The sequence below is a fragment of the Myotis myotis genome, unplaced genomic scaffold, assembly GCF_014108235.1.
Source record: "Myotis myotis isolate mMyoMyo1 unplaced genomic scaffold, mMyoMyo1.p scaffold_m19_p_12, whole genome shotgun sequence".
NCBI classification, from domain to species: Eukaryota; Metazoa; Chordata; class Mammalia; order Chiroptera; family Vespertilionidae; genus Myotis; species Myotis myotis.
Genome location: NW_023416316.1, coordinates 16,747,455 through 16,775,161, shown reverse-complemented (window position 1 = coordinate 16,775,161; position 27,707 = coordinate 16,747,455). Strand labels below are relative to the sequence as shown.

General features: G+C 39.3%; 1 protein-coding gene across 6 annotated transcripts in view; it reads right to left on the bottom strand.

Moving 5' to 3' along the window:
• Nucleotides 1–630: 630 nt before the first annotated feature.
• LPAR1 (lysophosphatidic acid receptor 1) overlaps nt 631–27,707 on the bottom strand; it is a 125,093-nt gene continuing 98,016 nt past the window's right edge. For all 6 annotated transcript variants that reach the window (XM_036330038.1, XM_036330040.1, XM_036330037.1 and 3 more), the window contains one exon: nt 631–3,102. In XM_036330038.1, coding sequence (XP_036185931.1) covers nt 2,801–3,102 — 302 coding nt within the window. In that variant the 3' untranslated portion in view covers nt 631–2,800. The remainder of the gene's footprint in view (nt 3,103–27,707) is intronic.

The window sequence follows — 27,707 nt, the reverse complement described above, 5'->3', positions numbered from 1 at the left end:
TTCAGACCGTGGTTGACCACAGGGAACGGAAACCATGGAGAGCGAAACTGGATAAGAGGGATGACTATCTGTGAGCGGTGGCTAATTTGGGAAGAAGAGGGCTGAGATACTTGATTTCTAAAAACCTGACATCCACCTGAATTTAAAGGTACAGAATTCGCTTCCAAGTACTCACTGAGACATTCGTTTGAATAAACATTTTATCTTTCTCCAACCTCTTAGCAGTGTGTTGAAAGAATATCATTAACAAGTAACTGGAAGATACCTATCATTTTTATCTTGTTAGTTACTAAATCTATAAGCATAAAGACCACTGTGACTTTGTAAACTCCTGGGAGAGTTTTCCGTAAGCCATCATAAAGGCCTGATAAAATCAGAGTACAGTTGCATTGTCCTAAGATGTTATCCCTCCTTTGATGCAACATAGACCACCATCTCTCGGACACGGGAAAGACTTATTCCTCAGGTTGAAAAAAGCAGTTCTGAGCTGGGGAAGCATATGGTGGTGGCTTCCCCTCAGAATTCAGGAGCCCTGCGGCTGGGAAATGAAGGAGGTCACAAGCAGAAAGGCACCGTGCAATGCAACCCGCAGACTTGGACAATAGAAATAGCACTGGCCAGAACAGCAAACACTGATAGAGAATGATTTATTAAGGTCTAATTAGTACGTTCTCAATTTCAAATAGTCCATAGCTCCTTCAGAATACATGCGCATGAGTGAAAGTCCAAGTTCATTTATTTCACTTCCAATATAAAACGCTCTGTGTATTGTATAAAGTACGTGCAAGCACCTTTCTGCTAACTGGTTCCCCGTTATTCTTTTCCCTTTAGGCACTTTACACATCAGCCCTCTGCTCAAATGGTGACCATGCACTGACTTCCTTCTCCTAGACAACCGTCTTCTGGACATCTTTCTCTTAAACATACTCCTGACTTCCCCACACCTGCTTCATGACTGTGACTTTATTGGTTCCTTATTACAACAAACAGGTGAGATTAAACAGGTATCACCTAACATGGCAGCAGTCCCTCTGGGGTGATTCTCAGAGAACACACAGTACCCAGTCACATGCGGACACTCAACCAATTTGCTACAGAAGGGTCCCAAGATATTTAATAGGAAGATCCTTCATTCACTTGGCACGTTTGACTTCTTCGCGTTGTCTTGAATGCTACATTACAGTTGTGGCTACCGAGAGCTGAATAATTGGTGCCTCAAATAAAATTTGGAATTGCTAGACATATGAATTAGGGTATCCTGGTTATTTGTGACAGTTGACTGTTTCTAGTCCATCCTACTATATAAAAAAGTCACCCTAAACTAACCACTGAATTTCCTTTGTAAAAAGGTAATTTAACTGGCTTTCCTCACAATTGTCACCCATGAGGTGCAAAGCAGGAAATCCCTTTTTATAAAAGGTATGAGCATAAAAAGACAATTCACATTTTTTTTAAAAAAATCCTTCATGGGAACATATCCTAAGTAAATAATCAATTATATGAAAAAAGTCTTATGTACACAAATTTTTTGCAACATCATTTATAATAATGAAAAGTAGAAATAACCTAAGTAGTCAACAATATGGAAATGGTTAAATAAACTGAGTTGCATCCATTAAATGGAATATTATATAGCCATAAAAATTATGTTTTTGTAAAATTTTTAATGCCGTAGGAAATGTGGCAATTCTGTAGTGGAAAAAAAATGACTATAAAATTGTTTACAGTATGATCCCAATTATATAAAAGTTATATAATATACATATAGGCATACACAGGGGGGAAAGCTATTAATGGTGGTTACTTCTGGATTGTGATATTTATTATCAGTAATTATTTTTTCTGTTTTATACATTTTCTGCATTTTTCAAGTTTCCTATAATGACTATGTATTATTTCATAATACAGAAAAACACAGGCTATTCAAAAATCCTTCTGATGTACTAATAATTAAAATGTACTTGGGTATTATAAATATGTGGGAACAATATTACTGAGTTTCATCTTCTAGGACATTTTTAGAGTACATATTATTTCAGTAACAAACTTACAACCCATTTTTTTTAATATGTGTTACAACACTTTAATAAAAAGGTAATGTGATTAGAGCATTGTTTGTTTCATAACCTAAACAAATACTGGCTTTGACATCTAGGTTCTCCTATTCCCTAGAAGATTTAGAATGAATACCCTTTTATCTTTTTAAGTAAGACATACTGCATACATATATTACATGCATGCTTTCTAAAAAAAAATAAGTCTAATTTACAGTTTTCCTACATGTGGAAAAAAAATGAAGTTACGGTAGTTTAAAAAGTCTGTAGTCTTATCCATCACAAGCATACTGATAGGCATAAACATGTTTATTAAATGAAATGTATCCTTTAAAAATAAAAAAGGGAAGCCTGCATGTAAATGAAGTTGTGGATTCCATTAGTCAGCATTTATTCTGACTTGCACCAAACCACACAAAATCTTTTGAAGTCTAGTTAGTGTCGTCTCTCTAAAGAAACACTCCAGAGTCTATTTACGAATTCCATTATAAGAGCTCCACTGTCTACTTTCAAAGGGAATGGGGATCCAGATGAGGGTTGTCACATGAGCTAATTTTCAACATATATCAAGTCTTGTTGGGTCTAGGAACAAATACTGCCGTTGGTTAGTGTTTAAGTACATGAGTTTGTTTTTCCCCTCTCTCTCTCTCTCTCTCACACACCCTACACCTTGCCCTGGCATTTGGGTAGGGGGAGGCTCTTCATCCCTCAATAGATGATGCTGGCTTCTCCTCTTCATTTCCTTTCTAAACCACAGAGTGGTCATTGCTGTGAACTCCAGCCAAGATGGTGTGGTTGAGGGAGGAAGCTGAGCGGTCGGAGCCTTCCGTGGGGCCGCTGGTGTTCTCACTGCGCTGGCAGCAGAGGATCTGTCTGAAGGTGGCGCTCATCTCCTTGTCGCGATAGGAGTAGATGATGGGGTTCATGGCAGAGTTGAACTCAGCAAGCAGGAGGAAGAATTTCTCATAGGCCAGAACGTCACACTGTGGACAGCACACATCGAGAAGTAACAAGACCAGTCCAGGGGTCCAGCAGATGATAAAGGCACCTACAAGGACAGGGAGAGGGGTGGAGAGGATTTAAAAAAGAGAGGACAAATATAATTATGAAGCCAGCAACCATAAGGTGAAATAATTCCCGTTCAATATAAAAATACTGATATTCAAAACCACCAGATCACCATTTGAAATAAAATGGTCATATTGTGAAATAATCAGAAAAGAATTTAATGATGATAAAATAATCAATTTAATAAAACCTCATAATTCAGACCTTACTAAGATTGAGTATTTATGAGACATTGATGATGATTACTTTGAACAAAACATAGAGTTGCTAAACAACTGAGACATGAAAAACTTCATTCAGGATACACACTTTGATGCTTATAGAGGTATGGATTTTAATAGCATAAGATTGTTTTCAGGCAAAAGATAAACACTATGACAAATGTTCTTTAATATTTAGTTAAGGCACAGTTTCTGAATTCAGGTTGATTGGGTTCAAATCCTTGTTTTGTTGTTTTATAAACGGGGTAAACTTAGGCAAATTACTTTTCATACCTCAGTTTTCTCATCGGAAAAAAATAAATGGTTATATTTTCCTCATTAAGTTTGTCGTTTGTTGTAAAGAGTAAATGGGTGCTAAGAAAACAATCACTCAGTATATTTTAGCAGTAACAACAATAACAATACCATTGTTAGTATCTGCTCAGTAGCCTGAGCCTCTTTGGATATAGCCACTTCCAACAACCGGAGATGTTTATTTGCTTTTTTTTTGTGGTTAATCCTCACCATTGATATTTTCCATTGATTTTTAGGGAATGGGGAAGAGAGAGGGAAAGACAGAGAGAAATATGGATGTGAGAGAAACACATTGATTGGTTGCCTCCTGCACAAGCCCCGACTAGAGTCCAGGCCGGGGAGGAGCCTCCAACTGAGGTATGTGCCCTTGACGGGAATCAAACCCGGGACCCTTTGGTCCACAGGCTGACGCTCTACCTACTGAGCCAAATAGGCTAGGGCTGTTTGATTTTATTTTTATTCAACAGCCACTTAAATGGTGCTTTTCCATATGCTTTATAAATATTACCTTATTTAATCTGCACAATAGCCATAGGAGATAGCAGTTATTCTCCCATCATGCAGATGAAAAAACTGAGACCCAAAAAATTAAGTAACTTGCTCAAGGCCATGGTATTAGAAAGTGGCAGACAGGAAATAGATACCAGAGTTTCTGCTTTTAGAGGCTGGATCCAGAGTCCACACTCCAGAAAATATGGTTGCACTCCCACTTCTTGAAATTAATCAAATTAAATATTTTAAACCAAATGTTAGGCTTTAGACGTCTTACAAATTTAGATCAATGATGTTTTCTTTCTTCCCCAACTATTCTGAGTCATTAAGATTTTACAATAAAAGGAAGAATGGAAATATAGATTATATTATTAATTCCAGGTTTTTTAGTTCCTGAAATCACTCATTTGGCTCTCAGGAAAAATAAAGGCAGTGAAACAGTATTAAAATCTACCACTGTGTTACCCCAGGATGATCTAGGATCCTCAGCTAGGAGAACATGAGCCAAAAGAACAAGTGGGTACGGTCGTGTCCCATTACATATCACCCCATATGCATCAGGCCATACAATGTGTAGACAGCAAATAGAGATGATCCCAGATGAGCTTTTGAATCTTTCAGTTTAAATGGTACTGGCTCAGTGGTCGGCAAACTCATTAGTCAACAGAGCCAAAAATCAACAGTACAACGATTGAAATTTCTTTTGAGAGCCAAATTTTTTAAACTTAAACTATATAGGTAGGCCCATTGTTATTAACTTAATTAGGGTACTCCTAAGGCTTAGGAAGAGCCACACTCAAGGGGCCAGAGAGCCGCATGTGGCTCGCGAGCCGCAGTTTGCCGACCACGGGCCTAGGTGGACGCAGACTTGGACCAGGGTGGGGGATTTGGACTAGCCTCAAGAAATGAGCTTCACAAAATGTAAACAAACAAGATTTAGCCTCCAAAACAGCCGAGTTTTTTTGGATGTGAGCTTTCCTTTTTGAATCTTTTCAACAGAGAAATGAAAATAAAGAAGAGTACCCCCAGAAAGTTCTTTGTTTTAAAACACAAATGTGTATTGATTTTAAACTGCCATTCACTTTGAAGACTGTCCAAGGTATTTCACTTTCTCATAAATACAATACCTTGGGCTTTCCTTAGAGAGAGAAAAAAATATTTCAAACATCAGGAGATAATAGCCAAGAAGCTATTTGAACTTCAAGTAAAAATGTTAATAAAGCATTTAGTCCAAGTCCTTGAATTTCCTTGCTTGAAAATCACTTAGAAAGCTAAACATAAAGGAAAATGAAAGGAATGCCTCTGGAGTTTCAGAAATAATGCATTATTCATTGAGAAACCAGGAAGGGCATTATTCTCGGGGTGGAAAATGCCTGGATGGAAAAGCATGGTGCCATTATTCCATTTACTTGGAAACTGAAAACATGCAAACTCTTCATGAATGGAACAGCATTCTTTCAAGATTTCTTTCCCCTTTCCTTCATCAAAGCTCTGATTGAACTCAAATTCAGAGCTTGATGAGATACCAGCAACATGGATCTCAATAGATTTATTTTGAATAAAATGATCTTTTGCTCCTTCCAGGCAGTAGAAGGGGACTCCTTATTCTCGTGGACTTGCTCAAACTGTGTGACTTTGTTCAAAAATGAGAGAAATCAAATACAGTCATTTGTTGTTTTTAATGTCTTCTAATTCTTAAATTCAAGAAGAGCAAGATTTTTTTTAATAAAGCTATGGTCCCATAAACTAGTCTGATGGACCTAACTTTTAGCCCCCGCCCCCCCCCCCCCCCTCCAAAAAAAAGAAAATTCGAGGAGCCTTGCTAGATTGGAGACAGGAAGTGGGAAACACTATAGCCTGACCCAGAAGCTAATATATGTGGACGCTTCATTGAGGAACTCAAAGTCCTCTTCCCTCCTTCTCACTGAAAATAAATGTTTTTAATACTATGATTAGGCCCAACCACACAGTCCCAACACTGCATTTGGATCTTCAAGACTTGATTGAGTAATTTAAGGGACTCAAAGTCCAGGCCTCAAAAATCAACATTTAAAACAAATCATACAAGTTTTCCCTTCTGTTTCAGAGACGTGCCACGGATAAAACTGACCAAAAGATGATGATGGACTACATAAGTGGAAAATGGGGCCTGGAAAATTATAAGGTAATTAGGCTTCTAAACAATAGTGAGTGGAAATTAAGAATTAAGTTTGTTCAAATTACAGATGTACCAACAAGCATCTACAAAAAAAAGCTACACCCAAGTCCCTTTAATAATAAGTAGCTAATCATAATTCAATCTGGTCATAGTACATTGTGGACCCTATCAGGATATAATCTGCAGAGACTCAAGTATATACCTATAAGTCAGGTTGAAAAAAATAAAAGGAATCACCATTTCCACATCTGTAAAGAGGAAAAGTACTAGGCCCCTGTCTACTCCACAGGGTATGATGAGGATCAAATTGAGATAAAACACATAAAAGCTCTTTATACCCTGCACATCTATCTGACTACATGACCTACATGGTGGGTGGTATCATGTGTAAAGGCTGTTATAGCGCAGTACCAGGGCAGAGTTCCTCCAGGGCAGAACATGGAAGCATGTTCTGGACCATGAAGACCTGGCATTTAAAAAAGCTCTGATGTAACACCATCCTAATTATGAGATTAGAGGCCCGGTACACGAAATTCATGCACTTGGGGGGAGGGGTCCCTCAGCTCGGCCTGCGCCCTCTCACAGTCCAGAAGCCCTCAGGGGATGTCCGACTGCCGGATTTGAGTGGGCCTAAGCCGGCGGATGGACATCCTTAGCACTGCAGGGGAGGCAGGAGGGCCTCCCAACACCGCCACTGCGCTCGTGCCCTGAGCCTGTCTCAGGGCTTCTGGCTGAGTGGCGCACCCCCTGTGGGAGTGCACTGACCACCAAGGGGCAGCTCCTGTATTAAGTGTCTGCCCCCTGGTGGTCAGTACACATCATAGCAACCAGTCGTTCTGCCGTTTGGTCGATTTGCATGTTAGCCTTTTATTATATAGTATTGCTAGGACTTGTAATTAGATGTGAGGAGGATAACAAGAAGGAAAAGAGAGGAAACACAGAGAAGCACAGAAGCCTCAAGTCATTTTGGAGGTTCTCATGAGTCAACTCATACCTACCAACATGGAAAAAAAAATAATTTGGTACTCCAAAGAAATAGTGCTTTATTTCCAGAACATTTCTGATGAACGGGTCCCCCACAGACCAAGTAATGGCATAAAACCAAGAAATGGTATGTAACAGCATGAAAGTACGAGGAAGTACATGTAGTTTATGGTTACTTATTGTAAAGTCAGAAGCAGAAGTGGCAACAGATAAGATCTCCAAGGTCATGAAGACCTTGTATATGGCTAAGACATTTGAAATTTCTCTAGTCCATCATTGATTCTCACCCCTAGCCACACACTGTAATAGCCTGTTGCGCTTATAAGAAATAATGATCTTCATCTACTCATCCTCCTATGAGACTTAAATTTCATTGGCCTCATTGGTCAGAGTCTCATTTAATATACAACACTGGATGAACAAAATGATCTGGATAAAAATAAAGGCAAAAACATCAGATGTTTCCAAATTCCAGAGGAGCTTAAACTAGGGCAGTGACAATGAGGAAAGAGAGGAATTGAAGGGTTAGAAAAGTATTTCGGAGATGGGCTGCATGAAATGGATAAGAAAGATTTGAGAGTCTAGGATGAGTCCTAGATTATCCATTTGGGTGAGGGAAGAATGGTGCCACCTTTCCCTGAAGGAGGAAACACAGCAGAAAAGATTGGTGTTTTGTGAGGTGAGGTGAGGTGAGGTGAACAGAGATGATGACCTCATTTTTATCTATCTTTAGTTGGAGGTACCTGCAAAATTTCAAGTGGAGATGCCTTAAAGACACCATGATAGGCTGATGGCAACTGGAATCCCAGGAAACTGTCTCTCAGTGTGCTGAACAAGAGTAGTTACATTCTGCATGATTTGCCAATAGTGACATGGGGAGAAGGATATTCAAAAAATATCTGTGGGTTGGAATAAATAGCAGAAGTTGCCTTTCCTACAGCAAGCTTCATTCCTTTCTTACACACCTGTCCAATCACTCTGTGAGGGCCCAGTGCCCACAAAGATGGAAGGAGAGGCACCTGACTGTAGATACAAAAAGCAGGGAGGAACAACAGGTCACGGCTGCAGAACCAGATCGTATTACCACACCTTCCTGCACATCTACACACCCTCATCAGCTAAATAATGCTTACCATCTGGTCTCACAATTACCATCTTTTTCTAGAGTGCCTTTTTCCTAATGAGTTGTTCTTCGCTTATCCAAGGAACATAAAAACCCATGGTAAAGAGAAAAAGTGTTTTTGACAGAGAAGACCTCTAGAGAGAGAGCCCAAGATTGTTGATGAAAAAAGCAGAAAGCATTTCCAATTTGGCTGGCAAACTGATTTAAAAAAAAATCAGACAGCCCACAGATCTAAAACAAGGTAAATCAGTTCTGCACCAGTGCTGTGTCCAAGTTAACCTCTCCTTGACCTCGCTCTTCAAATGAAGATCTCAGAAACAGGCTTCCCTATCTTAGCCTCTTGGGGTAGAGACCAACAGGGGGGAATAAGTGTTCAAATACCTAAACAAATGTTTATTTTGTTGCTAAATTGTGTATTTCTTCAGGGAAGCATCTTGGTACCCCAGAATCTGATCTAACTTTAGTTCATTTCTCTAGTTATATTGTGATTTCTGCTATTAAGTTATACATGTTAAGACTTGGCTAGCTAGGAAATCCTTCTAAATTATATATCTTAAAAGAGGCTATGTTAGGTAATAGATCATAGATTTTTAAAAAGCCTATTCCTATACATGGTCACTGTAATGGAAATATATGTGAGTAATTTTTTGAGATTAAAGTTTTTTTTCTAAAAGAGTAACCTAGATTGATGATAAAATCTGTTTTCCAGAATATTGAAAATATAAAAAGTAATGCAACTCCACAAAAAGTCATTTATCTCCTAATACCAATTTTACTTCATTTAATTTAGTGCCCAATGGCATAGTAAGTGTTTCATAGTGATAGTAAATGTTTCATACATTTAAAGTTTCATGACTTGATTCACTGTGTGATATACACTAGTGTTTCCACCACTCACTCCTGATAGCAACATTTATCTCTTAGAGAAAGGCATTAACACAGATCTCCAAAGCAGAGCAGTACACTCAGTATCTCTTTTAATATTCCTGGGTGCAAGTTTCAGCATCCTAACACTGTCCTGGTCACAGTGCTGGCCTTTCTATACACAGGAGAATGCCTTCTGGCATTTTGTACTCTCCTTCTCATTAAGCTTGAGTATCATACACATACCTGCTCCAACTCCTATTACAGACTCTGAGTCTCATCCTGCAACAGTACACTGAAAAGCACGTGCTGCAGTGGCTTGCATGCTAGCACTGCCTCTTACAGGAGAACATCTGTGCTTGAGAACAGCCAGTAGAAACCACTTCTCCATGGCTACAGCTCTAGCCAAGTGAGCAGTACCTTTTATCTGCCTATTGCAACAGGCTCCCAACCAATTCCTCTTCCTCCATGCTTCTTCCCTAAAGTCCAGCTTGCACAGAGCTGCCAGAATGACCTTTCAAAAGCACAAGTCAGTTCACATTACATCACTCTCCTGTTTAAAATCCTACAAAGGCTTCCTATTTGAAATCCTTACTGTAGTCCATAATGCCCTACACAGCTGACCCCTGACAGACTCTTCAGTCTTAGTTCTTCCCACTTACCCCCATTCACTAGGTTATAATCACATACACCAAATAAGTTCAGGTCTGTCTCAGGACATTTGCATTTACGGTTCCTTTACCTAGGAACACTCTTTTCTTTCTTTTTCTTTTTTTTCCAGAAAGGTAGAATCATTTATTTCATCTTAAATTAGATGATCTAAGATCACATCATCTTAGTCTGAATCACCAAATTGCAGCACTGAAAGAAGTTATTCACACAGTGAAATTCACTTAAAACTAGTTGCCTGAGGCATCCTATATAATAAAAGGGTAATACGCAAATCGACCCTAACAGCAAAATGACTGGGAATGACTGGTCACTCTGACACACACTGACCACCAGGGGGCAGATGCTCAATGCAGGAGCTGCCCCCTGGTGGTCAGTGCACTCCCACAAGGGGAGCTCTGCTCAGCCACAAGCCAGGCTGACGGCTGCCAGCACAGCGGTGATGGCGGGAGCCTTTCCTGCTTCCTCAGCAGCGCTAAGGATGTCCGACTGCAGCTTAGGCCTGCTCCCCACTGGCAAGTAGACATTCCCTGAGGGCTCCCAGGCTGCCAGAGGGGTGTCTGACTGCCAGCTTAGGCCCTATCGCCTGGGGAGCGGGCCTAAGCCAGCAGGTGGATATCTCCCGAGAGGTCCCAGACTGCGAGAGGACACAGGCCGGGCTGAGGGACCCCCCGAATGCACAAATTTTTGTGCACTGGGCCTCTAGTAGTCAATAATGGTTTTTATTAGTGCTCTTAACTTTTCTTTCTTTTTAAAAATAATTCTTTATTGTTGAAAGTATTACATATGTCCCCCTTTTCCCCCCTTGATCTCCTCAATCCCGCCCCTTCGCCCCCACCCACCCCACACCTTCAGACCTTGTATGCACATATGCATAACCATGGACACAGGAATACTCTTACTGTAGATCTTCATATCTTACTGCAAAATCTATCCCTGACTACTGTAACTGAAGTAGCACCCTCCCCCCGACTACATTATCCCATTTGATCATCTTCACATCCCTTATCTGTACCCCAAATTATCTTATTTATTGGTTTACATGTTTATGTTCCCTCTTCCTCCAATGAGAAGGCCAGCTTCCTAAAAGCAGGGAAGCAATCTCTTTCATGTCTGTATCGCCAGCATCTAGAACAGTGTCTTGCACACAGTGGACACTCAATGTATATCCTGCTAATTGAGCTGGCAAGTCACAGCTCACTGCCTAATAGGAGAAAAAACAATCAGTAGAAAAGTAATTACATTCTGTTTAGAAAACAAACGTTTCAAGGCCTTTGAATGAGTCCTCGAGGCATCCAAAGGGGCATGAGGTGGACCCTCTAGGCAAAAGTCTTGATAAATATGCATTTGTTACTGTAGCATAGGCTAGCCTATTGTTACTAATACTGACAGGTGTCAGATTATCTATGGAATCTATTGAGTTCTGGAGAACCAGGTTGGGGTCAGGAATGAAGACAGCTGTGGCATTAGACAAGTTGCTGCTATAGGAATCGTTCAGGAAGATGATGCTACCCTATCAGACCCTGGATTCTGCAGTCTCTGCCTGGAACAATCAATAACTGACCCAACAAACCTTTGGGTTAATCCTTCCAAATGCCAAGCTCCATGCATGGGGACCAAACTGAGCATGGTTAAGTCTCATATCCATGCTCTCATTATCAGAGAGTGGGGAGAGAGAATACATCCTACCCCAACATATAACGGCTGACCACTTTTTAAACTATAAAGGACAGTTCCAATAATTAATCAGCAAAATCACCGTCCATACATAATATTAATATTAAGTTTGAATATTCACAAGACTTTTTGAAGTGTCATACTTGCATTTTTTTTGCAGAGACTCAAATTGATGAGTTCTTTTTATATATTTATGTTCTGTTAATTTGTAATACAGTTTACTTAAAAGGAACACATAACTTATGAGAGGATGATAAGGATAATTCTCATTAATCTAATTTTCTTCCCAGAATGGTCTGTCAGCTGCTTTCCTTTCAGTGCCTGATGTCTAAATAATGGTATAAAGCTAATCCTGTGAATTGTTATGCCTTTATTTTCCCAATAGAAAGTTTGAAAAATACAGACAAATATAAATAGGCAATTTTAAAAGTCACACATAGTACTGCAGTCTAGAGACACTTTAGTAAAAGATTTTGCACTTTTAAAATGTTGCTTCTTTTAATTCTAAATGTGTGCCTTTTTTCTGACTGCATATAAAATTAACATTGAAAGATTGTATATTAGTGATGATGGGTAAGCAAGGATTAGGCAATCAGATTTTTTATTTTCAGGAACACGTTTTTGTTTTGATTGGTGTTTTTATATAGCAATGTGTCCTAAATTGATCAATACACTATCTTCTTGAATGTGTGAAGATGTTAATTATAATTTATTTGAAGTTGCTTTGTGTTTCCTATACTACCTGTTTCCATGTAGGATGCTGCATTACACACAAATGCAGGCGTAGGCATCATGTTTCAAAGAATGTCTGCCCATTTTACAGGAGACTTTCCTGAATAGAAGACTCCCTGAGAAGATAGGATAGTCAATTGCCACCAAAGGCAGCTTTTTCCTATACCTAAAACATCCACAGATGCCTTCTAATGTGTAGGCAAAATGACATATTAGACAATCACCTGGGGAGTGGTGTACCCTCTGAAAGTTATCTGTGACTAGAGAAAATGAAGTTGTGATAATGCTCAAATAATATACTAGTAGAAGTAGCATGACCCTCTCATTAGCGCCAAATTCTATCAAGAGACAGCAAGCAAACTAAAGATGCACTGGGTTATAGTATATCCTTACACACACACACACACACACACACACACACACACACACACACACACTCACGCACTCCAATAGCAGTCAATGTGCTTGACCCCTGAGGTCTCTGTGAGCATACAAAACAGGAAATGCTTGAAATTTACTTTCAACAAAACCAAAACATATTAAGCCATATTAAGATGGGTCACTGCCTCTGCCCTTCATCCCTAAACATATTTCCTAATTTCTACCCAGTTCAGTCTTAGGGTGAACTAAAATATCAGTGCTACCCCAAATGCCTATCAAAGCATTTTCTTACAGGTCCCTGCCATTTTCAAAAGAGATATACTAGTATTTTAAACGTATAAAAATATAATTTATGTATATGCATACACACATATACTATATAAATGTATACATAGCATATGTACTATGTGTGTAATATAAAAAGGTTAATGCAACTTACATATTCTTTATATAGAAAATAATTCACCATTCTCAGAATAGTTAAATCTGTTTAAATCACTCCTAAACCTAGTGACAGGTTGCCAACTTTTTAAAAAGCGTATTTCCCCCTTATTTTAAAAATAACTCTTAAATCTCACAGAAAATCAATGTTGTCAACTTTAGACCAACAGCATCTAACTCAGAGAGTGATACTAAACTTATTGCATGACTGTGGTCCAGCTGTTTCCAAGGTGATTTGAGTAATATTTATCCCTTTAAAAGGATAAATGAAATTCCCCCCCAGAATTTTTCCCCAGCAAAGATTCAACATAAACAGGGTTTTATAAGTGGTTTTGCAACATATTTAACTTTCAGCTGTGAATTAAGTTTGTCTGCAAATGACATAAGTCTAAACAAATACTACAATACAGCTGAAAATGCTCACAGAATATAGCTGATGACAGCATCCTGTGGATTTTATTCTTTGCAATTCATGAACCACTGGCCTGGAGCAACAAGATATGCATTACACAGGAGGCAAACTTCAAGGACAAAGAAATGTAATGGAAATTTCATTTCTAACTTATTTTCTTAGTAACAAAATGGGGGGGGGGGGGAATTTTTATTTAATCCAAAGCTAATTCTGAAAAATTTATGAAATAGTCCTGCAACCTAAAAATATTTATTTAAAAAATTATATGTATATAAATCTGTGTGTCTGTATACATTTTAACAGCCAAAGACATGAAAAGAAGAACAGCAGAAATTATAAATATGATCATTCTTTTCTGAGATTGGCTATGCCTCCAAATGTCCTGGAATGATATTTATGAAGCACAGACTCTTGGCAGAATAGGAGGGAGGTACTATCTGTTCTGCTATAATATGATAGCTGTGTGCATAAGATATTTCCTGTTATCAAAAACTTTTATTAAAAAGTATTTTTTTAAGTTATAAAAGCAATTACTCAATTGGGAAGTGGGTATTTAAGCTACACAATTCCAGATTCAAAATCATAAACATGTTTTTCTACATGAATTTCAATTATTTTAAGTACAAGTTCAGAGTAAAATATTGATTACTCAAAACTAACAATACTAAGACTAAATATCACAAAGCAATTTCTAACACCTAAATCCTGAAGAAAAGTCCATCAGTTCTAGAGCCATCAGAATAAGCTGCAACAATATCACTTCTGGGAATTTATCATCTATATATATAAAAGGCTAATATGCAAAGTGTTCCCTCAGGATTTTGACCGGGAGTTCAATCACTCGCTATGACATGCACTGACCACCAGGGGATGGCGCTGAATGAAGGAAAGCCCCAGTTGGCAGCCAGCAGCTGGGAAAGGAAGGCCCAGCCAGCAGCCGGAAGGTCCCTTTTGGCCCTGATCGCCAGCCAGGCCTAGGGACCTTACCTATGTATGAATTTCATGCACCGGGCCTCTAGTATAGCTATATTCATACACAATACAATTATGCATGTGCAAATAATTATTTGTGGCATGATTTATTTTTAAAAACTGAAAATAATCTAGATAATCATAAGTAGAGAAGTAAAATAAACTTTTGCATTCATAAAGTGAAATCCTATTCAACTTTTTAAAGTTATTAAGATATGATCTCTAAGATATACTGCCAAGTAAGACAAACAAGATATACACAAATATATGTGTGTATAATATGCTTTCAGTTATGCCTTAAAAACAGCAAGAATCAAAAAACATGTGCACTCACAATCACAGATGCCCTATAATAGGCCCCAAATGAAGCTAATAATTTTAAAAATATTTAGAACATGAAATTATAAAAGTGATATTTGAGTGTTTTATTTGAACTTAAAATAGCAATTTGTATTCCTCTGTCAAACTTTTACTATAGAGCCAAGGCTTAACATTTGAATATGGGTCTGCTAACTGGAGTTCTGCAAGATCTTCCAAGGAAAGCAACACCAATAAAGCATCATATACTACTTCCAAATTGGCTCCTAAAAAGTGGAGTCAGAACTTAAGATTCTTATAAAATAAAGCAATTGGAGTACAAAAATAGTGCAGATTTTTATGTATTTCCCCAAATTTATAGTTGTTCTCACCCGAAAATTTAAAGCAATTTCTTTTTGCAACTTGCCTTCATTGGATATTTAACAAGTATTCATCTTAGTTTTGCCAGAAATATCTTCTTGTTGTACTCATTTTTATTAGATAATGTAATGTTTTGCTAGTTGCGTCATTTTTATAATAACCTGGCATAAACATCTTTAGTAGCAAAAACAACTGATTCTTGGTAACTGTCTGGAGCTAAATTATTTGGCCTTAAGGTTATAGTATACTAATCTTTTTTCTTTCTTTTTAAATTCATCTAAGTCCATGAGTGTGTGCTATATGTCAGGTGCTATGCTAGGTAGGTATTGGAGACACAGTGAATCAAACAGAAAAAAAAATCTCTCTGCTCATTGAGCTTAGGTTCTAGGAGGGTGTGAGACAAAACTAACAGAACAAATAAATAAAATTATCTTTTAGAAGGGGATGGTATTTGAAGACCAAGTGAGAGCATGTGTAGAGAGATGTTAGGGGCTCATAAAACAATCCAGGCAAGAGATAATAGTGGCTTTCAACATGAGAAGGTGGTGATAACAGATATATGATGATGGTAAAGCTGATATAATTTACTAATAGATTGGACATTGTGGGGAGAGAGGAATCAAGGAAAATGGGTAAGCAACTGAAATAAAGGACTTAGAAACAAGGAGGTCATTGATGGAAGTTCAGTGGAGAATAGAAGCCTGATGAGTAAATTCAAGAGCAAACAGAAGACAACCCAACACCAAACAAACAATCCAATTAAAAAATGGGCAAAGGACCTGAATAGACACTTCTCCAAAGAGGACACACAGATGGCCAACAGACTTATGAAAAGATGCTCAACATCGCTAATCCTCAGAGAAATGCAAATTAAAACCACATAGAGATATCACCTCACACCTGTCAGAATGGCTATCATAAAACAATCAACAAACAAGTATTGGCAAGGATGGTTTAGTCTTTTGGTCACGAATGAAATATTAGCAAGCCCTTTTGGCTTTAGAACTAAAGTTCACCAGTATTAAATACTAGAGGCCCGATGCATGAAATTCATGCAAGAGTAGGCCTTCCTATCTCCGGCTGCCAGCATTGACTTCCCTCCAGTACCCAGGACCTGAACTTCCCTTGCAGCCCCAGCTTCGTCCAGAAGGACGTCCGGTCTAATTAGCATATTATGCTTTTATTATTATAGATGATATTCATATCTTAAAAAGAATAGTTGGAGATTGGGGAAGATTCAAAAATCTCCCTATTAATGACAGAATGAGTAATAAATCAATGGACACACCCATATACTGTTGATAGAAGAGTCATTTGACAATCTTTTTGGAGGGCAATTTAGCAAAATCTAAATTTAAAAGGTCCCCTCATATCTAAATTCACTTTAATGATTAAGGAAACAGATGACAATATTCAGGCATTATTTGCATGGGCACTCAAGAGGCTGGCTGGTGGGGAGAGAGACAACAGAGGTGCCTTAGGGATAAAATTTCTTTTAATCTCCCAGGCTGTGTGATTTGGAGGATTTTAAGGGTATGTATTCATATTTTATAGGAGAAAAGAGACAGACCTGAGGTTACATGCTGTGTCTTTCCCTCCATAGTTGTTTGACGTTGGACAAGTTATTCCATTTTCTGAGCCTCAATATCCTGCCAAATGGGGATAAAATCTATGTTCAGAAAACTATCGTGAAGACTGAATGAGACACCATGGGTTGGATATAAAGCACAGGGCCACCTAATAGGCTTCCTTCATTTTTTTTTCTTCTCTTTCCTCCTTCTTCAGGGAAAACCCAAGGAATAAATCTACAAGAAACATGAATAACATTGGTTCTCCCAGGTGAGAAATGTCAAACTGGGGAGCTGTACTCCCTGTGATGCTATCGCTTTGGCCACACAGTAACCACCAGGCTGTCCTTCCACTGGAGAAACTTCTGAAAATACCCACCAGCATTTCTTAATGAACTCTCAAATTTCATGGTCTGTCCCCCCCCCCCCCGCCTTTTCTTTTTCTTTGCTTTAAGTAGAAAATAAAATGAACCTTTCCTTTTACTTTTTTACTTCTAGATCCTATTTCATTTGAAAAAGGATTTGAGGTAAGAGACAAATTAATTATAAGTTTCAATGATCCTTCATTTTGCCTGGCCGGTGTGGCTCAGTGTTTGAGTGTCAACTTATGAACCAGAAGGTCACGGTTTGATTCCTGGTCAGGGCACATGCCAGGGTTGCAGGCTTGGCCCCCAGTAGGATCATGCAGGAGGCAGCCGGTGAATGATTCTCATCATTGATGTTTCTCTCTCACTCCCTCACTCTCCCTTCCTCTCTGAAATCAGTGTGTGTGTGTGTGTGTGTGTGTGTGTGTGTGTGTGTGTGTATAATTTTATTTTTTTAATGATCCTTGATTTTACTATGCAGAGGGAAGAAATTTCTAAAGAGGAATGGGCTGCCTCAGCCTGCGATATGTTCTCTCATGTTCTGAAAAAGGATGAAATTCTTCCGGCTGCGAGAGCCCAGGAACACAGTGGAGTGGTGCTGCTCCCCTCAGAGCATGCTCAGAGCTGTGGTGCAAGGGCAGGCGTAGCGGGTGGAGTTTCTGGGTAGCTTGCTCCAAGTTTCTCTGGCGCAGATGCTGGGGCCTAGCCACTTGGCAGTGTGGCTCCCACGATGAAGAAAGGCAGGACTGAGCCCCACCAGCCAAGGTCTGAAATCTTCCTAGCTGGGAAACTGGATGAAACTGACTAGTTGTTCATGACAGGGCCGGGCCCATTTGAGATATTTGAGGAAAACAGATAAGGCAGCTAGGGAAGTTCTTCAGGGAGTGGACACAGGCCTCACGCTTGTTTTTCATAGGTTACAGCTCAGGAGGGGATGTGGGGTCTTGTCAGGCAGCATAAGCCCCCAGCGGGGTGCTCAGCACTGAGCACATTCCAGCCACCTCTGTGGGACTGGACCCCACCCTCCCGAAACAGCTGGGCTGCTGGGAAAGGGCCGGTGCTGAGAGAATCCCATTGCGGCCTTGTTTTGGCTAAAGGTGAAAACACAGACACACACACACACACACACACACACACACACACACAGACACACACACCGACACAGAGACACACACACAGACACACACACAGACACACACAGACACATACACATACACAGACACAGACACACACACACAGACACACACAGACACACACACAGACACACACACAGACACACACAGAGAGACACACACACACACACACACAGAGACACACACAGACACACACAGACACACACACACAGATAAAACAAAAAGGAATTTTCCTAAGACATGGAGTAGCAACAACACGGAGCCAAATCCAGTCAGGAGGGGGTTGGTTTTTGCTTTGTAAGGAATGGGAGGAAACCTGTGGACGACCCTGGACATTTCTCTTGCTTTTCTCACCACCTTCACCCACAAATTTTATATACATTTCTTAATCAAAGATCGTAATCAGATCAAGTTTACAGAGAGAAAAAAATTTTTTTAGGGAAGATATAAGCTGTGTTGATTCACTTGCCTACCTTTAGTTCCAGGCTGTTAGTAAAATGTCTGTGTCCAGTTTACAGGGGAGAAAGAAATGGACTTTCTTGATTTCATGCAAAGATGTGATATTAATGAAGAGTTTCAAGACTAATTCATACTTGAGTTATTTTACCACTTAAGATTTTAAACTCTGCTGATATTTTGTAGGGCTCTCATTTTTCAAAAATGCTATAGGTAGTTTCCTTTTAATAAACCTTTATTATTATTATTTTTTTAAGATCTCTGTTATTTTCCAGTCTTTTTTTTTTAAGTTTTATGGATTTTTATTGAATTTATTGGGGTGACATTGGTTAATAAAATCATTCAGGTTTCAAGGTACAACTCAATAACGTCATCTGCTAACTGCATTGTGCACTCGCCACCCAAAAAGTCTCTTTCTGCCACCATTTACCCCGCTTTGCCCTCTTCCACCATCCCCCATTCCCTCCCCCTGATCCCTTCGCCTTTTCCACACAGTCTCCCTATCCCCCATCCCTCTGACAGCTGTCTGTCTGTTCTAGGTATCTGTGCTCCTGTTTCTATTTTGTTTGTTCCATTATTTGTTCATTGAATTCCACATGAGTGAAATCACATGATGTTTGTCTTTCTCTGACTGGCTTATTTCACTTAGCATAATACTCTCCAGGTCCATCCCTGTTGTTGTAAATGGCAAGACTTCCTTCTTTTTTATGGCCGAGTAGTATTCCACTGTGTAAATGTACCACAGCTTTTTTATCCACTCATCTGCTGATGGGCACATGGGCTATTTCCAGATCTTGGCTATCTATAATAATAAAAGTGTAATATGCTAATTAGACTGGATGACCTTCCTGACTAAGCCGGGGCTGCGAGGGAAACCCGGGTCCTGGACCTTCCAGACTGGCAGCTGGGGAAAGGAAGGCCTACTCTTACATGAATTTCATGCATCAGGCCTCTAGTTGTAAATAACACTGCAATGAACACAGGGGTGCATATATTCTTTCAAGTTAGTGTTTCAGGTTTCTTTAGATATATTCCCAGAAATGGAATTGCTGGGTCAAGAGGCAGTTCCATTTTAAATATTTTGAGGAAACTTCATACTATTTTCCAATTTTTCCAGTCTCTTATGGGTTTTTATTTTAAATCGCCCTCCACTTCTTGTATGCTTTAAGTATGTGCATCAACCTAGACCAGAATTTCTCAATCTAGACAATAAGACATTTTGGACTGGATGTTGCTTTCTTGTGAGGAGGCTGGTTTTCCCACGGTGTATGTTTAACAGCATTCCTGCTTGTACCCCCTAGTCATGAAAATCAAAAATGTCTCCAGACATTGGCAAATGTCCTCAGGTGGCTGGGGCAGGGGAAATCCCTGGTCTAGGTAATGCTTTTATATAGAAAGGTATATGAGGTGAACAACAATGTCCTAAAAACAACCTAGATATTTGTATTCGTGTTTTTTTTATTGCTGCCATAACAAATTATCACAAACTTGGTGTCTCAAAACAAACCAAATTTAGTACAACACTAGGGGTCAGCAGTCTGGGGTGGGTTAAAAGCAAAGAGCTGGCAAGGCTGATTTCTTTCTGGACTCTCTAAGGAAGATCCTGTGTTCTTCACTTTTCTAGCTTTCAGAGGCCGCCTGCGTTCCTTGGCTCATGGACCCTTCCTCGTCTCCAAAGCAAACAATCCAGCAAAATTTCCACATCTCCAGGCCCTTAACTTAATCACATGGCAAACTCCCTTTTGCCATGTAAGGTGACATATTCACAGGTTCCAGGGAGAAGGATATCGATTTCCTTGGGGGGGCCATTTTTCTCACTACTACAGTATTTTTTTAAAAATGTAAGCAGTAAATAATTTCATAGCTGAAATAATTTAATATAAAGTTTTCCCCCTAAAATCCTATAAAATTCCGATTCTATGCGATGCTTCAAGTACTTTCCTAAAAACATTTTATAGCATTTCCATTTACACACAGATTCGTCTAAGGAAGAACCAAGATTAGGGTGCAAGTATGATAAGGTTTGGTGAGGGCCATCTTCTGGGGCACAGACTGACAACTTCTCTCTGTATCATCACATGGCAGAGGGAGCTAAGGAGCTCTGTGGAACCTTTTCTAAGGGCACGGGTCCCATTCATAAGAGCTTCACCCTCATGACCTAAGTACCTCCTCAAATACCCCACCTCCTAATACAATCACCTTAGAGGTTAGGTTTCAACATATGAATTTGAAGGGAACACATTCAGACTATAGTAGTTATATGTGCCACTTCTTTAAACTTCCTTTATTTTTTTTTTATTTCCCTTAAAAGTAAAAGGAGTGTTTGGTTACCTGAGCCCTAATTTAAAACCTTCATCAGTAACTTCTCTGTTTTTTTGTTTGTTTTTTAAGGTTGCTGTTCAAATGTGCCAAGGGCTCGGGCATCTTCAATTACAGAACAATCAGCAACAACGATAATGAAATCGAATTATTGTTTAAAATATTTTAAACAAACCCTTTCTTCAAACCATTCCTATAAACTGCTCTTTAGAGTAAAAGCCTGCATCTGCTCAGCTGTATCGGAAAGAGATAGGATGAGTAAATAAAGCCAGATGGCATTTACACTTAAGGTTTCTTTCCCTTTTTGAGTCGGATGTACAAGATGTGATTAATTGTCTTTTAAAGTCCATTTCCGTCTCGTTGGCAGTTAAGCTTGGTGAGGTAGACAAGAGGCATTAGGAGGAAGGTGGAGGGAGAAGTGGTGGCCCAAGGGTAGAGAATTTCCTGACTCACTTTCCCACCACAGAGTGGCAAGCTGACACTGAGGCTTTAACTCTTCTCAGAGGTACAAGGACTTCCATTCATAGAAGCCTACGGTGCAGCATGATTACAGAGGTGGGGGAAGGAGGGGGAAGAAAGATGGGAGATTGTGTTCTGGTTTTGTTTATAGGGAACTGTGAGAGGAGAAATGTGGAAGAATAGAGTGCTTTGGCTAAAAGAAGTTACTGACCAAATTCATTTTTTTCTCTTATGGGTAGTCCTAAGGGTTTTTTTTTTTTTTATGTGTTTGTTTGTTTTTATTTATCTTTATCGTTGCAAGCATTACAGATTCATAAGGTTTTCTTTCATCCCTCTCTAAAAATTCCTGAGCAAGATTTCAGGTCCAGATAAGATGGTATAGATTATTTTCTCCCTGCTCCTCCCCACCAATACAAACCCTGGGAGGAAGAACACAAGAAGCAACCAAAGAGAACTTTGCAATGTAGAACGAGAAAGGTGGACTGTTCGAGATCCCAGGATTGACTGGTCTTGCCAGTCCCTTGAAGGTCAGCTAAACCCAGACAGTCAGTGCCCAGGGAAAGCACTCTCCTCCCTTATGGGCCTAAGATGCCCTTCCCGCAGGGAGAGAGCAGGCAGCTGGGGGCCACAAGAAGACCTCACCTGGGAGCTGTTCTTCTCTGCACTCTGCGGGGAGGGGGAGGAAGTAGGAAAGAGGGATCACAGCACAGTAAGTGTTAGGGGGCCAACTTGTCCTCACAGGCCAGAGAGTTCCTCCCCATCAGAGGCCCCAGGAGACCTCACCAGGGAAACCCCTCCACCCCATCAAGCAGCATCAGCAGGGATCAGTGAGATTCCTAGGAGACCCAGATAAACCGAGCAAACCAAAGAGCACTAAAAAGTCTCTGAAGTCATAACTGTCCTTGGAAGCACAGCCTACAAAATTTGGACAGATCGGATCTGTGTGCTAAAGCGAAATGGGATAACCTCCTGCTAAGAGAAAAAATTTAAATATGACACTGAGGCTCCTAACATAATGTCCAAAATGTCCGCACACCATGGAAAATCACCCATCATACTGAAAACTAGGAAAATTACTACTTGAGAAAAGACAATCAACTGATGTTAGCACAGAGATGAATCATGTTAGAATTATTAACAAGGATTTAAACACAGCAATCATAAAGATGCTTCAACACACACCTGTAAATTCTTTAGAACAAATGAAAAATAGAAACATCTCAGCAAAGAACAGGAAGTTATAAAAAAAAAATAACTAAGTGGAAGTTGTAAAACTAAAGTATGCAACAACAAAAAGGAACTTCCTGAGTTGAATATCAATAGGACAGATACCAATGAACCTGAGGACAGATCAATAGAATCAACTCAATCTGAACAGAGAGAACTAGACTTAAAAAAGAAAAAAAGAACAGAGCAGCAAAGATGCTGAGATAATAATAAAAGATCCAACATTCATATATATATCATTGTACTCCCAGAATGAGGGAACAAAGAGAACAAGTTTTAAAAAATATTAGAAGATGCCCTGGCTGGGTGGCTCAGTTAGTTGGAACATCATCCCATACACCAAAAAGCTTCTGGTCGGGGCACATATGGGAGGCAACCAATTAATGTTTCTCTCTCTCCCGCTTTCTCTCTCCCTAAAAATCAATTTTAAAAATATCCTCAGGTGAGGATTCAAAGAATGTAAGAAGAAATAATGGTTTAAAATTTCCAAATCTGGCACACACAAAAATATAAACCTAGTTTCAAAAAACTGCATGAATTTAAAAGAGAATGAACCCAAAGAAATACACACTAAGACATTTCTTAGTTGAGTTTTGAGAACTGAAGCAAAAAGAAAAAAAACAAAACTTAGACAGCATCCAGAAAGAAATGACAAACTACCCATTAGAGGACATTTAAAAAACAGCAAATTTCCCATCTAAAACCATGGAGGTACAAGGAAGTGGCACATTTTCCAAGTGTTGTAAAAAAAAAAAAAAATAACCGGCCATTTTCAAATTATGTATACAGCAAAACTATCCTTCAGGAATTAAAGAAAACAAAAAAATGAAACATCTCTAGATGAAGGAAAACTAAAAAAATTTGTTGTTAGCAGACCTACCTTTAATGAATGGCTAAAAGAAGTTTTGGGGTGTTGCTGTTTTTTAACCAAAAAGGAAATGACAAAAGAAGGAATCCTGGATCATCAGAAAAGAAGGAAGAACAACAAAGAAACAGAAATATGACTATATACAATAGATGATCCTCTTCATAAGTTTTATAGAACACATTGGATGATTGAAACAAATGCTAAAATACCCCCGTGATAGTCAAGACAATGACCTTTAAAAGGAAGGAAAGTAAAGGGACTGAAATAGAAGTAAAACTTCACCACTTCAAAGTGGTAAAATGCTGATATCAACAGAAGATAAGCCACACATGTATATTGTAATACCCAGAGTAACGAATAAGAACACAATACAAAGAGATACACTGAAAAACACTGTAAATAAATCAAGATAAAATCCTAAAAGCCCCAAATATCTATTGGGGATTCTGCATATTAGGTGGCTAAATGCATATAAATGCATAAAGTCATTTATGAAAAAGTCCTAGAGTCTAGGACTTAGACTGAGAACTACCTCATGCTGGAATGGATCTAGACTAGAGCATGATCTGACTTTAGCTGGGAATATCAATCACCACCTTACTAGGCCTGTTTTCACATCAAATAGAAGTGACTGTAAGACAACCTGGGCCATTTCCAGTGCTAAAATTTGATTATTCTATAAATTATTATAGCTCTCCATTCTTCTTATCCATCCTGTGTTATTCCTTATGATTCAAATGTCTCTAAAAGTGCTCTGAAAATTATTCAATAAATATTTAAGATTTCCTACTTATATCAGTTTATTTGTTCTAAACAATTAAAACATACATCCACACACCTTTTCTGACCTCAGGAAAAAGCTAAAATGGATTCATAAGAAAATTATACTATAGTAGATAAAGGCTAAGCTCTTGTCCGACCCAATTAATTCAGCCTTCCATCAATCGTTCCCTGTTTATTTGTTCTTGGGACATAACTAATCAGTATGTTTATCTTTTCTTTTTCCCCTTAAGCATATTTTAAGAAGATTTTTCCATTTAAACTGGGAACTAAAGTACTACTAATTTTAAATATTTAGTAAGCTATTTTTTTTTTTTGTTAATCCTCACCCAAAGGTAATTTTTCCATTGATTTTGAGAGAATAAAAGGGAGGGAAGGAGAGAGAGATTGAAACATCGATGTGAGAGAGACACAGCAATTGGTTTCCTCCCACAAGCGCCCAACCCGGAAGTCAAACTTGCAACCCACGTACATAACCCTTGACTGGGAATCACACCAGCAACCCTAAGGTGCACGGGCCAACGCTCTAACCACAGAGAACACCAGCCAGGGTATAAGCTATTTTTAAATATTTTTATTTAATTATTGTAAAATATTTTAAGATTTTCAAAAAGATGAATTTGCAATGATTTATTAACACAATAAAATATTAATAAATAATTGTTTAGATGGGTACTTTTGCTATTAAAGTGCCTACACTATGATAATTTACTGTTAATTATTAAAGTTTTAAAATAGGAACCACCTATGTAAATTGATCACAAAGTATCTTTGAAAGAAACCCCAATAGAAATATAAAGTAGAATAATAACCTAAGAGGCTAAGCACATTTTAGTAACTGCATTGAATAGAACATTCTAGTCTTTCAGAGAAAGATTCATTGGGTGGTGGGGTTCACTAGACACTATGAGGAAATGCCTTCTCTTCTGTGGACCAGAAACTCCCTGAAATGGGCACAACTTCCCAGGAAGCCTTGTAAATTCAGAGGCAGCTCCTCAGGGAGTTGAGAGACCTGCTGTGCTGGGAAGAACCTCGTTGAAGAAAACAGCAGGCATGCCCAGGGTCCTTTCAGGAGAGTTGGTGTGTCCCACACACAGGAAAAGTTCAACGGGACTTCCCGTTTGCATTGCAGAAGGGACAAGAGAACTACAGACCAGACACCAAGAGTGGTGAAGATCTGTACGATCCTGACCCCTTTGTGTACCTTCCCCCTATTCCTACTACATTCTGGTTCTCAGTTGATAATGGAATGAACACCTAAAAGGGCTGGGTCCTTGTACAACGGACAGTGAGAAAGCAGGAAGGCTGGGGAGACACTGTCTCCGTCTAAAGAAAACTTCAGAGGCAGAAAAGCCCGAGGGAGAGAGGAAGTGGACAGACAGATGGAAAGCAATCTGGGTCATTGAGGACAGTGGAAGGGAGAGAGGAAAGCACAAAAGCAATGCGGAAACAAAAGAGTCAAATCACAGCCTCTAAAAAAAATCCTTAATGAGAGAAAATGGAAAGAAAAACCCAGCTTCTTTCCACACACATCCTATGTTTGACCACCCATCAGCGAGGCCTCCTCTCTGACCCCTCTCCCTCATGAAGGTGATGAGAGCCTCGGGCTGCAGAGCCTTGGGCTTGGAGGCAGGGACACTACCAAGAACCTCCCTCCCTCAGAGGCAATCCTGACTTCTTTATAGGCGCAAAGGTCTGATCCCAGAGGCAGGGGCAGAAAGACTTTGAAAAAGAAAAACACTTGTCTTTTAATGACAGTTTACCAAAAGAGGAGAATTAATGGAGGTCACGGACCTTTTTCTGACTGCAAGTTCTCACTTTACTTTTTACTTCTAAAAGCAAAGAAAGAAGAGGAGAGATTAAAGGCGCTTCTTCTTTCACAATACAGCCAGTTTTCAGACATCCCACATTCAGAGAGTGCTGACATTTTTTAATGGAGCTAGTATTTGAATATCAGGCTTTTATCAACTATAGAAACTGTCAGAGTCTACATGTGAGCCAATTTTAGGTAGTATATTAAAGTATGGGCTGCCTCTTGCTGAAAACAACGTCTCAACATCACAGTTTTTTCGTTATTCACAAACTGTATCCAAAGAAAAAGGCTACGAGATTCTCATCTAAGTGTCACTGGGACACGCTGTCCTTCCCTTCTTCACTTTAGAATTGAGAAGGGCCTGCTAATCTTGCCTCTCTTGGGATTGCCCCTATTAGTGAAAGGGCTGACCTCAACTAGATTGAGCAACTGGTCAAACATGGGAGAGCCACTCTGTCCAGCTCAGGAAGGTCCGGCCCAGGCAAGGAGGTCAACAGACAGCAAACAAGGCCCCATGGCAGACATTCCGCATTTACTCTTCAACACAATGTGTGAAGTAGGGTCGGTTGTCCTGTTTCCCAGATGAGGTACCTAAAGTTGAATTCGGTTGATTTGTCAAGCTACCATTCAAATTGAGGTCTATGTTCAAATCCAGTGTTCATCTGGCATATAATAGGTGCTATCTTTCTATCTATCTTTATGAAAACAAAGTCTTGCCCTAACCGGTTTGGCTCAGTGGATAGAGCATCAGCCTGCGGACTGAAGGGTCCTGGGTTCGATTCCGGTCAAGGGCATGTGCCTTGGTTGTGGGCACATCCCCAGTAGGGGGTGTGCAGGAGGCAGCTGATCAATGTTTCTCTCTCATCGATGTTTCTAACTCTCTATCCCTCTCCCTCTCTGTAAAAAATAAATAAAATAATATTTTTTTAAATAGAAAACAAAGTCTTAAGTTATCTGATTCAAATGCATTTTTCCACCAGACCATGCCCCATGGAAAATACAGATTTTTAGAGCAGCCACTATTACATTAAGTACAAGTTTACAAAGGTAGTATTTACCACTATTACAAGTCTATCCTACAACCAAGACAGAAAAGTTCATCCTCCTAAGAGAAATGAAAATCAGCACCAATTTGTTATTACACACACATACACACACACGATTCTAAAAGTCTCTAGGTTCAAGTTTTGCACAAGTAGTGATGAAATGTGTTTTAAATATTTTAAATAAGTATGTCTATATTTAGCTTTGGATATTATAAAACCATGTAATAATCAGACTAGACCTCCAGATAAGCACATAATAGGCCCAAGGAACAATGGCCCATTCGAGATGGAGCAAAGTAAGTGAAGGGGAATTATGGGAAATAAGGCTCAAGAACAGGCTGCAATATGATGTTAGAAGGATGAGACTATCAGACTTATGCAGTGGGGATCCATTTGAATTTTTAATTACAAAAACCAAAATGACTCGTTTGCAGAACATAGAGGCAGGGTGAG